The sequence below is a fragment of the Gadus macrocephalus genome, chromosome 6 (genome assembly GCF_031168955.1).
Source record: "Gadus macrocephalus chromosome 6, ASM3116895v1".
NCBI lineage: Eukaryota > Metazoa > Chordata > Actinopteri > Gadiformes > Gadidae > Gadus > Gadus macrocephalus.
Window position 1 is genome coordinate 14,971,475 of NC_082387.1, and position 15,450 is coordinate 14,986,924.

The 15,450-nt window shown below is 45.5% G+C and overlaps 1 protein-coding gene across 21 annotated transcripts in view; it reads right to left on the reverse strand.

The window, feature by feature from the left end:
• trpm3 (transient receptor potential cation channel, subfamily M, member 3) overlaps positions 1–15,450 on the reverse strand; it is a 146,899-nt gene that overhangs the window by 106,239 nt on the left and 25,210 nt on the right. For 2 of the 21 annotated variants that reach the window (XM_060054353.1, XM_060054355.1), the window contains exon 1: positions 13,697–14,874. The exons of 12 other annotated variants lie outside the window; for them this stretch is intronic. In XM_060054353.1, the coding sequence (XP_059910336.1) occupies positions 13,697–13,786 (90 nt within the window). In that variant the 5' untranslated portion in view covers positions 13,787–14,874. Of the gene's footprint in view, positions 1–13,696; positions 14,876–15,450 lie in introns of those variants that run through there. 7 more of the 21 variants (XM_060054361.1, XM_060054349.1, XM_060054363.1 and 4 more) reach the window with 5 other exon arrangements.

Consider the following 15,450-nt stretch of genomic DNA (forward strand, 5'->3'; position numbering starts at 1 on the left):
GCGCAAGTGACTTAGTCACTGGCGCATGTGTCGTTGCTAGTTTACAACTGGCGCAGAGCGCTCTTTTGCCACCTGCGCCACTCGCCGGTAAATTAGGGAATGATCTTGCGCCCCAAGGGGCGGTTCGGCGGAAGGAGGAGGCGTGTTCTGGCGCAAACGGTATTTTGACGTTTCTGAAAACCATTGCGCTACTGACCAGGAAATACCTGGTTTAGGGCCCTATTTTAACGGTCTGAAACGCAAGTGGGAAGCGCAAAGCGCAAGTAGCTTTGTGGGCGGTTCTACGGCGCTATCGCTATTTTACAGGCGGATAAATGACACTTGCGTCGCGGCGCAAGTGTCAAAAGGGTTGGTCTGAAGCAGCCTAATTACCCGTAGGTGTGGTTTGGGCGTAACGTCCAACAAACCAATGAGAGTGCCAGCTCCCATCCCCTTTAAGAGCCATGAGCGCATTTGAATCGGACGAGTTGATATTTTGACAGCGCGTCTGCAGTCTCCGATGAGACAGATGCACATGAATTTCAAACAGCAAATGGCTCAGTTTATTGCCAAATAATATGGCCTAATTCACACATGGAATAAGGGGTTTTCTTCCACAACTTCAGAAATACTGAGTCTTCAAATAAATTTTGCCAAAGAAAACGTATATGATATAACATATGATATGCGGTAACTGTGGTTCTATTTAATGATATACGCAATACATTATAAACATTGTTTCTTATCAGTATTGTATGCTATCCTAATATGCATGTGTCCCCGCGGTAATAGACATTGCCATTGATTGTATTATGCGTTACGTGTTTAGTTTGCGTGTGTTTAAACAGAGCACACACGCGCGCCCGCATTCATTCGTTCTTTTTAACACTCACTCGCGGTAAAACAATGTTTTTCACGATCAAATACTCATCAATCCTAAAAGTTATGGGCATGTAGGCCTACACGATGTCTGTGTCAAGAAAATATGTTTTTGCTGTACGGTGTTTGCAGATGCATTGATTTAAAAGTACAACTTATTACCGCTGCATCAGCTGTTCTTTCCCAAATAATTTACCAAGAATGTGCGACTAGGTAGATGAGAGAAGCAAAGTGTATGCGCGAGGTGCACAAGCAATCCGTATGCATCGCATGCGCATGTATGCATCCGCCCTTAAAATAGCATCTGAACAACGCGCCACTGACTTTAAACCAGGTATTTCCTGGTCAGTAGCGCAATGGTTTTCAGAAACGTCAAAATACCGTTTGCGCCAGAACACGCCTCCTCCTTCCGCCGAACCGCCCCTTGGGGCGCAAGATCATTCCCTAATTTACCGGCGAGTGGCGCAGGTGGCAAAAGAGCGCTCTGCGCCAGTTGTAAACTAGCAACGACACATGCGCCAGTGACTAAGTCACTTGCGCCGGATGCAAGATAGGGCCCTTAAAGTCAGTGGCGCGTTGTTCAGATGCTATTTTAAGGGCGGATGCATACATGCGCATGCGATGCATACGGATTGCTTGTGCACCTCGCGCATACACTTTGCTTCTCTCATCTACCTAGCCGCACATTCTTGGTAAATTATTTGGGAAAGAACAGCTGATGCAGCGGTAATAAGTTGTACTTTTAAATCAATGCATCTGCAAACACCGTACAGCAAAAACATATTTTCTTGACACAGACATCGTGTAGGCCTACATGCCCATAACTTTTAGGATTGATGAGTATTTGATCGTGAAAAACATTGTTTTACCGCGAGTGAGTGTTAAAAAGAATGAATGAATGCGGGCGCGCGTGTGTGCTCTGTTTAAACACACGCAAACTAAACACGTAACGCATAATACAATCAATGGCAATGTCTATTACCGCGGGGACACATGCATATTAGGATAGCATACAATACTGATAAGAAACAATGTTTATAATGTATTGCGTATATCATTAAATAGAACCACAGTTACCGCATATCATATGTTATATCATATACGTTTTCTTTGGCGAAATTTATTTGAAGACTCAGTATTTCTGAAGTTGTGGAAGAAAACCCCTTATTCCATGTGTGAATTAGGCCATATTATTTGGCAATAAACTGAGCCATTTGCAGTTTGAAATTCATGTGCATCTGTCTCATCGGAGACTGCAGACGCGCTGTCAAAATATCAACTCGTCCGATTCAAATGCGCTCATGGCTCTTAAAGGGGATGGGAGCTGGCACTCTCATTGGTTTGTTGGACGTTACGCCCAAACCACACCTACGGGTAATTAGGCTGCTTCAGACCAACCCTTTTGACACTTGCGCCGCGACGCAAGTGTCATTTATCCGCCTGTAAAATAGCGATAGCGCCGTAGAACCGCCCACAAAGCTACTTGCGCTTTGCGCTTCCCACTTGCGTTTCAGACCGTTAAAATAGGGCCCTGAGACTTGATAAATACTTTCAGGTTTGAAACCGCTGCGAGCCAGGGGCTCAAGTATTGATCACCAATCAAACGCTAGTAGATTTGGATAAAGAACTGAGCAGCCACCAAGGATGGATCATTAAGCTATTGACTAAAAGTCCAACGCCAGTGTGCCAGTGTGTGTTCTTTGTGTGTCTTTCTCCCACGGCAGAAGGCTGTGCACAACCCTGCAGCCGGCTGAGTTCGCTGGCTAAACAACATGAGTATAATTAGCTCAAAGCCAGAATTATAATTAGTCACCAACATTCTGTGGTGTGGCCAAGTCGTTGATGCCTTCCCCTCGGCCCATGATAATGCAGGCACCAGAGGGGAGGAAGCAGCCTAAAGTATGGTGTGTCACGGTCTCTCCCACCAAATCCTAGCTGCCACTAGTTCCGTTCTCTGTCAGTCTTGTCTGTCCCTGTTTGTTGCTGTCTCAGTGTTTCATGTGCGGGGGTGTGGCCTCCGCATTCCAGCGCAGTTCCCCGACCTAGCCTCGTTGATCACCCGCACCTGACAATCATCTGCAATAAGGATCACCAGGATATCTACCCCAGTCTTCCAACCATTCGTCGCCAGATCGTCAGTTGTACTTACCCTGTTGAGTAGCTTCCTGATTCTATTCCTACCTGTATTTCTAGTTTCTAGTTTACTCGTGTTCAAGTCCGTGCATTCCTAATACTTCTTTCTCTCTGCCAGTCATCACCATCACAACTATACCACAACCCTGCTCTACTGCCGGATACCATCTTCATCGAATCGTCGTGCGTGACTGTCGGTTCGCCTGCCAGCCAACCCATCCAACCCCGGTTCGGACCCCCCGGCCCGTGGTTTCAGGATTACCCTTAACGGACGCAACCTTCTGCAATAACCTTGATCAACCGTGGACTAATAAACTGTTCTACTGTTTCCGCTGTCGTCTGTGGTCATTTGTGCCGTGCGTTTGGGTCCACCCCGTTTTGAGCCGTAACATGGTGTTCTCTTTCTGTTGGTAAGAGCTAAGGTCAGGTCTGCTCTTAGAAGGATCCAAAATACATCAAATGAGAAGCAGTAAACATTTCTGATCAATCAATGTGATGACGTTTAGATGAAGCGGGAGCGGTGTCTTCGACGAGAGCGCAACGGGGGTATAGAGAGAAGAGCTAGAGCGACGGAGCGAGAAACTGAATGAGGAAAAACAGGCAGAGAGAGAGCAAGGGCGAGAGGGAGAGAGAACGAGAAAGAGCCAACGTTGTTCCGCTGCTCTCTGTCTCAGATCAAAGTGTTTAGTTAAAAGACTGCCTGTCATGACGCATTGTATTCTTCTTCACTTCCAACATTCAGAATAGTAAAGTATCTCTCTCTAACTCTGTGGTTCAGCCTACTGCATAAGCCTAACGCGCTGCATGGAGGAACCCCCCTAACACAAGGATAAAACCATCAGCAACACACAGTCACAAAAATTGGTTCATATTTGTCTCGTGGAGACGACGATGCGCCACTAGATGCTTTAATTTTGACTATACCATTAATTTCCCACGGAAAATACGATTAGACAAAAAACCTTTCAGTCAATTGGTTTTTAATTGAATTTGCAAACAGTGCATTATGGGGATCCATTGTCATTAGGGTGCAGTGTTAAGAGTGTCACAGGAAGGTGATTATTGCACACAGGCGGAGAATGCAAAACGCTTATATCAAGCACTGCTCACTAATTGTATGCAAGTGATGTGCACAGCAGCGCCCAACCTTTCTCTGGGGGGTTTAAGCGCGACTAAATCCTATTAAATTGCTTAGCAGTATGATTGGTGGTAGTTTACCAAGCAAAAACACTCTTTCAGACCAGTTTTATAGTACAACAGGAGATGAAGTCCATTCTGAAGCAGGAGTGGAACCCATCCCAGGACAGACACTGGCAGTGTGGCAGCGTGGAGTGTTGAACTGGGTCAACCCGTACAGCATGACACACACACACAGCAGTCAACTGGCTGCATTTAGAGAATGAGTTTTTAAATAGTTTGAAGGGTGGACAAGGTTGTGTGGCGACAGAGTGTTCCCTGAGAGGTTTCACAGCCACTCAGCGCAGCCTGATGCAACGCCTGCTGATGTTCACTACTAGTATCTCTGTATGGGGGCAGGATAGCCTGGTGGCTAGGGTGTTTGGCACCCATCCATCGTGGTTCATTCCTCAAATGTTACAGCTGACTACCAGCTATAGGTATCCTTGTTAATGATATGTATGTGATGTCAATGTTAGTCACTTTGGATAAGATTGTGAATCAAATGTCAAATGTAAAAGTTTGAATGCCATTGTACTCATTAGTAATTATTACATCCTTATCATACATGAGTAACAAGGCCACAGACAGTATCATCTGTCTCAAGGCCAGGGTCTCAAAGTCAGGATCTGAGGGCCAGGGTCTCAAACCCAGGTAATGGTTTAAAAAACATCCTCACACGCTGCAAGACTGAATTGGGTTGTGAGCAGTAGCTGTCCATGGTGCTGATTTGAAGCCTGTTCAGCGGGTCCAGCTGGACAAAGAAGGAACACATGCTGGAGGTGGCCAATTTGTCGCCCACAATAGAGATGGTGAGTAGGCAAAGCTTGATTGACGAGGCCGGGTTTCCATGTAAACCTGGCTATAGTGCTTTCTTTAGACACGATGCATGCAGGTGGAGCATGGAAGCGAACCATTTCAACATATGGCCTTTCATGGCCTCTCGCTGTCGCATCTCCCTTGTTCATTTGTACATTTTTGAGTGGAGCCCGGCCCCCGAATATCATTTTTTATGTAAGCCTTTGTGGAGCCAAAACATTGAATACGAGGATTAACAGAATACAGTAATATTCATACTTATGTTATGCCACGTTGCCACGTTAAATAAACTGAATTGAAGGTATTTAGAGAATGAAAGACTTCAGCTATCCCTTCAAGAATGCAATCGCGTTGCAATGAAACAGTTTCTCCAGCTCAGACAAAATACCTTCTCAGAGCCAATCAAGGAGTCTGCAATTTCCCCCAAACGCAGGTTGTTCCCGCCTACATTAACCCTTTAAGATGCATTCACCGTTGACACTCAACGCGTCCCAAGGTCAGATGTTGTGTTCTCGAGCAACAAGTCTAAAGCACACAACAAATCAGCCATTCCGTAATACATTCTTTCTTTTTGGACTATACTGCAAATAATTGCTGGCGTGTCATGTTATATGGTGCATCAAGGTTGAAATAAATTTGGCTTAGAGGCAAGTCCCCTCCACAGCAACTCATCTCTAGGTTGGGCGCATAGGGAAACATTGTGGGTCCTGCATGGTGTCTCAACCCGTCTCCAGTGAACGCACCTTCACTGGTTTTATTGGAGACTCCTTTGACGAGAATTGATCATATGATGGAGAGAGAGAAAAGAGTGAGACGGCAGCAGATGATGAAGAGAGCGAATAGAGTAAGACAGCAGCAGATGATGGAGAAGGAGAGAGAGCAGATATTGAAGAGAGGAGAGACAGCAGCAGACGATGGAGGGAGAAGAGGAGGGACAGCAGCGCAGAGAGGAAAGATAGCAGTAGATGATAGAGAGAAAGAGAAGACAGAGAAAGCAGCAAGTGACGGGGAGGGGAATAGTGCAACAGGTCATTGTATGCAATATATCAAAAAAGTATTTGTCTGTGAGGTACACATTTCAATTTTTCAACGATTTCGACATACACTTTGAGTGTAAATAAGGTGCAAGATTGCATCTAAGGAAACAAAATATAGGTTGTTTATCAAAAAACAATTCCGGGAGTTAATATACCCCCGGGGCCAGGCTAAGCCCCTGTCCCGCTTCCATTTACCAAACAGCCGTTGGCACCTCATGTGTCAGCAGTGGGGTGATCAATTAGAATCCTATTGATTATTGTAATTCTCTTTATGACTCTTTTCTGACATGTCGCTACATTAGAAAGTAATGACACAGGCCTACGCACGTAGGAAGCAAAGAAACACACCATACGGCATACTAGTGACAACCCCTGAACAATGCCTCTGACACATACACATAGACAATGTATACACATGTAGGCGCAGAAACAAACACACAGAGACACACACACGCATGTACATGCACGCTTATATAAGAACACTGGCATGTGTCCCACACACACACGCACACACGGCCATGCACACATACTGCATGCATACACTGGCATGTGACCCATATACACACACACACACACACACACACACACACACACACACACACACACACACACACACACACACACACACACACACACACACACACACACACACACACACACACTTACACATAATTATAGATGTGGCCCACACAGAGTGTAGCACTTAGTTTAATTGATTGGAGTGATTCAATCAGATAGCAGTATGCATTCATCTAAAGCCCTTCTTCCTCCTCGTTCTCTCCTTACATGGAGTGATCAACCTGGAGCAACCAAACATGTTGTCCCATGGGTAATGACAAAGCATGAAAGAGGTGGATGTTCATTGGCCAAAACATACAGCCACACAGCTTTTGCACACGCTTATGCACATATCGGTGTTCCAGTGACACATGAAACATTGTTTTTTGACACATGGAGTTTGCTAGCCATGTCGCAAACAAATGCTTCTGCTAAAATAATGTCCACCACCTGTTTATTTGCATATGAAGAACAATTGTGTTTTTCAAATTTTGGAATAATTTAATAGTCTTTAATCACAGGAATGGAACGCTCCCTGGCAGAGCTCAAGGTCAACTTTCATTGTGAGGGTCACTACATTTACGATTGCCTCTGGAAGGTTGAAGGTGTGTGTGTGTGTGTGTGTGTGTGTGTGTGTGTGTGTGTGTGTGTGTGTGTGTGTGTGTGTGTGTGTGTGTGTGTGTGTGTCTCTGTCTGTGTATGTGGCTTTTAGCCCTCCATAACATACACATTAATATTAATGTGTATGTTATGGAGGGCTAAAAGTGTCACAGCTACGCCTTATTGAAGACATGTATTGATTTAAATTCACAGTCGTTAATTTGGATTTGCAAAATCCTTTTTCAAATTGTGTAAACATATGTTTACCATTTGAAAGAATTCAAATGGGACCAAACAATTTCTCTCTCTATATATTACAAATATAATCATTCTACGTTCTCCTCTGAGTGCTGTCGAGTCATTCCAATCGACAGAGGCGGAAGAAAAAGAAAATTAGCACATAATTGTCATCTTACGTCCTCCGTCCTAATTGAGATTTCATAAAGACGGTATTCGTACATTAGGCAAGAGAGCTGAACATGAAAGCTTTGGAGACACTTCACAAGGCAGAAAGTTCAACAAAGAGGACAGGAGGGTCTTGCGTCTCTCCCCCCAGCCGGGGAAAAGGAAAACAAAAGGTGGTGAAGGAAGAGACAGGCCCCCCCGAAGGCACGTGCACAGAGACTAGGATGTCAGTTGCACTCAGACCTCGTTCAGCCAGTGTCCTTTGTGTACGGCGCTCAATGTCTGCAATGGTTTGCATAGACGTAGAGAGAGCTTTAGGTACAAGAGTGTGAGGAAAGAAGCTCATGTATAATGCAAACACTAGTGTTCGAACCCCCCCACACTTACAATGTACGTGTGAGCATGCGTTCATAAGACAGACATATTTGTTTTAGAATCTTGTGTCTGTGTTTGTGAAACCATGAAATGAAAATGGAATGCATTAGTACAAAATAATGCTTGTGCTTGAACAATGTGATTTAACTAAGCACTCGGTTTATCCACCGAATTAACAGAAATGGAAGATTATTAGCTGCATCCCTGCTGTAGGATAACCAAGAGACTAGGGCTGCTCGATTATGGGAAAAATCATAATCACAATTATTTTGGTAAATATCGAAATCACGATTATTCAAACGATTATTTTGGAGTTTGAAAACATGTTGCATTTATTCACCATTTCTCTCCCAAAAAAACGTTGTAACTGAGAACTTTGAAATTTCGCCTAAAAATGGTCTAAAAGAAAATGTTCCAATCTAAAATGATATACAGATATGTGTCCAGCTGTTCTACCCTTTCTATAAATCTTTAAAAAAATAATAATAATGTAATTTTTTTTTTTTTTATTATTATTATTATTTTTTATTGATTATGTTAATTTTGTGATCGTTTAATGCTAAAATCAAAATCGCAATCAAAATTCGATAAATTGCCGAGCACTACGAGAGACCATCCTGATCACATGACCTCCCGTTCTGTTTGGCTGTACGAAGCAGTCTGGACCTCCAGCCGTCCACCTCAATTTGCTGAAACTACAATTTAATCTGGACCAATCAAGAGACGCTCCGGTGAACAGCGCACCGCCATGGTGCCGGATGATGAGTTACCCTGATTGGCTGAAGGAGTTTGTCTCCAAGGCAAGTTCTCCCGCCAGTTTAAATGGATGTGGGCGGCTAGAGATCGAGGCGATCCATGAATCGAAACAGAACGTGAGGTCACGTGATCAGGACGTTCTCCAGGCTAGGCTGCATGTACCCGGACCAACGTATTGCTACGCAACAACTCAGTCCTTCATGGATGAGTGGGCTGGTCCTGATGAAAGCAGGTTACATTTACATGGGCGCCACGATTCCCCGACATGCCGAAGTGAACATAACAATGAGAAGGACTGTCTTTGAGCCATGCAGGTAATTAGAACAATCTTTATCATGGATCAGAAGGTGTTGAGGGAATAAGGTACCGGTTCTGTGGGACCAATAGGAACCGCGGCGCAGAGCTGAAAATCCGTCCAGTCTGCAAATTGGACTTTCCTTATTTTCAGCTTGACCAATTTTCAATTGATTAGAATTGAATTACCCAGACACTTTATTATTCTGAATTATTTTCCAGTAACTGTAACTCATACTCTTATTGTTAGTTCCTTTTTTCTTGGTGTCTGTTAAATGTAATGGAAAAAAAATTCTGATGTGGTCTAATCTAATCCAAAAACAGTGTAACATATGAAAATTCTAACAGAATTTTGCTTACTAGTTGTTCAGTAATGCAAAATGTAGCTCAACTTATATAAGTCTCAAATTAAAAACACTGATATAACTGTATCAGTGTCCTCTTGAATTCAGATCAGGAACACCAAAATACTCTCACTACCTCGCTGCTATGGATTCAGAACGAACGTGCATTCAGGTGGACCATGTAGAAAGAAGAAAATGTATACACTGATATATTTAATTCCCCGTGCCTCTCAATTCCTGTGGCTATTCGTTTTGCATTCGATGCTAATTCCCTCAGAAAACCCTTGGATAATGTAGAGGAGAGAATCAACAAAGCAGGTGTGTGTGTGTGCATGCGCGTGCCTTCATGTTATACCACATTAACATATTTTCTCTAGTATATTATTTGATGTTTATTTAACAAAATATTTACCATTCTGTTGCTTGTGATTTCATCAGTGCAATCAAACGTGCACTAGGACCAAGTGAACGACACTGTATAATGAGCTGGAGATCACAGTTAGAATGCTCCCATACAAAGTGTGACAACGAGAATAGACCGCCTGATTGAAAAGACGTGGGGGTAGATTACATTCACATAGATTAGATTGAACGAGAAAAGAGAGCAAAAAGATTCTCAGTAGTCATCAGTAGTGATTAAAGATGTCTTCCCTGTTAATATTGTTTCCCCTGGCTGTCGGGACCCTGGGACTTGGGCTCGAGCTAAGTGCAGAGCTCACCCTTCATCTGATTCGCCTCAATCAGTTAATCATCCAACCATTCATTTAAATTGACCCGAGCATGGAGGTTATCTCGATCGCCTGTTAATTAAATATCACAGAACGCCGCGGGGATATGGTAACGTTGTGTGAAGCAACTTCCACTGAAAAAAACACACTGGTCCCTGATCCAGGATATACCGAATGAATGTCCTGGCAGCCAGACAATTTCAATAAAACACTTAATGATGTTGTTTAATGCTAGAATATCAAGGTATGTGCTTTCATCAGCGAGGGAAGCATAACCCTGCCTCCAGATTGCAAATACTTGGTGACAGAGTGGTGATTTTGAGTGAATCAATAAATATTAATATTTGAAAATGTCAGAGAGAAAGAGAGAGAGAGAGAGAATGGCATCACTCCTGGTTACGCTGTGTAATGCATTCATTTCTGGCATGATACCCCACAGCCTTTTGTGGAGAAATCACTTACACTATTGAACTGCCTCATTTCCCTTTTAGGTGCTCCCAACATGGAGAGCGTGGCTCTCCCACCCCTCCTCTCCCTCTTTGTTAAACAGATACATTACTCTTGAGCGAAGGGCCGCAGAACCTATTGCTTTGCCATTTGAAAGGTCGATGGGAAGCCGATGTAACAAGTTTAATTACTTGTTGAATGCTCTTGTCAGTGGTGAGGTGAGTTATGGTCGGGTGGGATCGTTAATAACCGCCGCCGGCCGCGTCCTGAGTCAGCATGCGGCCGCCGCCCCCCCCGCGAAGGGGAGATCGGGAATATATCTCGGGGTCACCTCAAGACTAAAGCAGATCCATAATTTCATAACAAGCCGGGAGATTCATTTATATGGTGAAATGGCTGTATATTCTGTCATTGCTGCAAGGCCTTGGGGGCTAAGGAAGCTAAAACCTTAGTAAAAGGTTGTTTAACCGTGACATTGAGCGCCGTACGCATACGGCCCGGAATTTAATTGGAACCCGGTCTACTTCTTCCCTTGTATCCCGATGGTCGCACTGAATGGTGAACAGTGTTCAGTTTCCATTTAGGACGAGGAAAAACACACTCTTTGCGCACGCACAAATGCGCGCCCGTGAAGATAAGAAAGCACACTTCTGTTCAACGTAGAGACATGCCTTACTTTGACTTTCAGCTTCAAAATAGGCTTCGTTTTTTCAAGATATCTGCTTAGCTAAGTTAATAAATGCCTGTAAGCCTTGGGATCGCACTGCTGAACTTCAGCCAGCTTTCGCTCGACGAATTGGATGGCAGTGCCTTGTTCAAACTCACAACTCATAGTCACCCAGACAAACACAACTTTGTGCCCAACACACTGCATTGTTTCTGATCCGTTTTTACCATCTCAATTAGTTCACACTGTCCCTGACACACTTAGTTGATTGTTTTACTGTGACTATTAACAGGGAGGATTAACACATGAGACAGATTAACTGACCGATACATGATCTAGAAAACGCTTGTGGCAGTTGGAGTCTGGGAAAGAAAAATGATGAGGACTTTGCAAGTTTTCTTCTTGCTTGGTCATAGATTGAAATTGTATCTTACATTTGCCTTCTTCTCCTGCCTGTATCATCAAATGTGCACGCTCTGCAGGGAATACCATGCATATATGTGCACACACGCATACAAGCAAAAGCCACACACACACACACACACACACACACACACACACACACACACACACACACACACACACACACACACACACACACACACACACACACACACACACACACGTCGCCTTGAGGAGAAAGAAAAACCCACACGTCTTATCGTCTGAAGCAGTCCAGGAGAACACATCCTTTAGAAATGTCTGAAGATGATGACAGCCAGGCCTGTTAGCTAAATTTCCCACCAAAATCGGAGGTCCCTTGAGAATTCACACACACACACACACACACACACACACACACACACACACACACACACACACACACACACACACACACACACACACACACACACACACACACACACACACACACACACACACACACACCAAACCTTTTGGCAACAGCTGGGAAAAGTTTGAGCAAAATCCTGATCAAAACATTGAACGTGCATTTACTCCAAAACCAACAAGTATCCAATTCAGACAGAACCATTTTCCTGAGGAGTAAAAATGTTTTGTGAGAGCCCCCAGCTCCCACAGCGGACAGGAACACCCACCGAACATCAGCCAGCCAACCCATCAAGAACCGAGCAGGATGATACCTTATTATACCCAGTGCATACACATGCAAATGAAGGACCTGGTAATGTGTGTGCATGTGCCTTCCCAGTTCCACAGCACAGGAACACCTTGTCAGTCCTGTAACCCACTCCTGTAAGAGCTGATTAAAGACGAGCAACAATTGAGGCCCTCATGGAAGGCCTACATGTGGTGACAGCTGAAGCATGAACATTGTCAATACTAGCGAGGTTTGGAGTTTACACGCAACAGCCCAGTGCAACCAGTCAAACGTCCACGTGATTGCGGAAGGAGCTCTACTCACACTATATGCAAATATTTGCAGGCATTCGTGCATGAGATTACTTAACGCCGCCAATGCATCAAATTTATGCTGACGGAAGCAGCGTCCATCACAAATCGGCCCGAACAAGTTAATTGTGTGGGTCTGCCCGAAAGTTGTGGAGCTCTATATTTTCTATTAACCCACATGTGAAAATCTTGTATCATGTATCCTTATTTCTCCGTCCTACTTTATTCTCGCACCTTACTGCCGCACTACTCGTTTCCATTACACTTACTGTAACATATCCTTCGAAATTTCCCCCATGAGCCCTCTTGGGTCTCTCTGGCTTTCCTTCTCTCTCGCTTCTATCTCTCCTGCTCCTCTCTCGAAAGTCTCTCTCTCTCTTCCTTCGATGTTTCTCACTCTTCCAATGGGAACCACCGCTCTCTCGCTCTCTCTCTTCTCTCACTCCATCCTTTTTTCTCTCTTTCTCTCACTCCTGCCTCTCTGTTTGCTTTTATCCATTGTCTCTCTACCTTTGGTCTTTCTCTGGCATCTCACCATCTCTCATCTTTCCTTCTCGCTCCGTCCCTCTTCCTTCGCACCCCACGATGTACCTCTCACTTTTATCCATTCTCTGCACCATTCTTTGTTCCCACACACACACTTAGTGGACAGCATCCCACGCTTGTCTCTTCTCTTATTTTGCGACCTGTATGAACATAAATCCAAACTCAATACTTTGTCCTTCTTGTGGTGCCCACTACACCGTCTACCGACTCTTCTGCTACCATACTACACCGACAAACACATTGAATTTCTGAGCACAGCATCCCAGCATCCACCAGTGTTTTAATCAATCCCACAACCCCCCCCCCCCCCCCCCCCCCCCCCCAACTCCATCCAGTTTGAGCATGACACGATTATCCGACACGAGCATACAGTAAAAAAGAAAAAGGAAAAAGAGGATGGCACCTTTTCTCCCACCGGATATATTTAGCTTGTTTCTTTCCATCCGTCTAATCACACCAAATAAGCTTCCACCTCTCTACTCTTTCATAAGGCAGATACAACCCCCCACCACCACCACACACACACCTCCCCTCCCCCGCTCGGTCTTCCTCGAACCCCTGGACGACGCGGTCGGACTCTACCTTGAGCAGTCGCACTGAGGGCAGGAAGGCTGCGTGGCACAGTTTCCTGATGGTCCAGTTCATGGGCCGCGGAGCGTCCAGCTGGTTCATGGTGCCGGCGGTGCCCGGCGGGGCCCCTGGTGCCCGACGTCTTCGCCCGGCGCCAGGTTCCACGCGGCCCCCACGCGGGGCGCGCTAAGCGGGGAGGGGGTCTCCGACTCCAGCCAACGGAAAGCGCCTCGGTCCCAGCGCATGACCGTCCAACGGGCAAGCGACGACAGCCAGCCAGCGCCGAGGGAAACCTTGATTAGCACCGCGCCAAAAAAATGTACCACCAAAAAAAAACAAAAAAAACACAGAGCGAGAGGCTCACACCTGGGCAGCCCTCAACTCACCTCCCACTCCCCGGACCCTCCTGCTCCCCACGCGCTCCTCCACCGCGTCAGCCCGCAAAAAGATCCAAAGGGTCTGCGCGCCCACGGTCGGTCGTGGAGCGCCCCGCGCAACCATCGGATTCCACCTTCCTTCGAACCTGGAGCGCGGAGCCCTCCCCGGCGTGGCGGACACAGAAGTAGGCGACAAGCCCCGTGTTTCCCAAAAACAGGAGAAAGGATGGAGGAGAAGGCAGAGGAGCGGAGCGGCACAGCAGTGCGCAATGGAAGAGCCGGAGGAATAACGCAGTGGAGGAGCGATGGAGGTGGAGAGAATGGAGAGAGCGAGAGAGTGTGAAAGAGAGAGAGAGATGGAGAGAGAGAGGGGGTATCCAGGAGAAGTGGAGAAGAGAGGAGAAGAGAGGAGAGGAGAGCAGTGCAGTGCGGCACACAGTGTAGCACAAAGGAGAGAGGAGAGGAGCACCGAGCGCATAAACTGAGCAGCACTCTGACAGGCAGCGGCTTAGGGTTTAGAAGCCACACTGTCTTCAAGATGATAGGGAGAGAGAGGGATGGAGAGAGGGATGGAGAGAGAGTTGTTTAAAAGGATCAGCAAAAAAAAGATGGAGAGGAACGATGAACATGAGGAGAAAAGGAGAGCTTGTGCGCAATGGAGAAAGAGGGTAAAGTGTAACAGAGGAAAAAGAGAGAGAGAGAGCAGCACGCGAGAGAGAGAGAGACTGCGCAATCAAGCTCGGAGGAGGGAGAGGAAGAGTGGGAAGAGAGAGATGGAGAGTGAGAGGGTCCTCAGGAGAGCAGGGAAAGAGTCTCATCCCTGTCATTTCACACCGATTCAGCCAGAGCTCGATACCATTACTGGGACTGTGAGTGTACACTGTAAAAGACTGCATTGTTTCTATTTTGATCATCTGTATACATCAGTTACACATTTTAGATGTGACTTAACGCACACCAAAAACACTCAAATCTGTTTAGGTCCCTCTTAACTCTCTAGTCAATTTTGAGTTTGCGCAGCAAGCGAACGGAAACACAGGTGTGTGCGTTTATGCTCTATATTGTTTCATTCCCTAGTACCAAGCCATGCCTAGTCTGTACATTTAATCATGAACAGTATGCCACTTACTGATTCAAATGTTGTTTATTTCCGCTGAGTTACAATCGCTGAATCCCTCTCTTTTCAGGAAGAAGTCTAATAGCGTGTTCAGACTTGTTCGGCAGAGGTTCAGTGTGATGCGCTCCTCTGATGCTGAGATCAAAGCACAGAGGACTCTGAGGTGTTGATGACTAAACAAGATGCTGCCTGTCACATGCATCCTCCACTTTGCCCTCGGTACACACACCAGAACCCTTCATCCAGTCCCTCAGTTAAAACAAAGTGCGTGT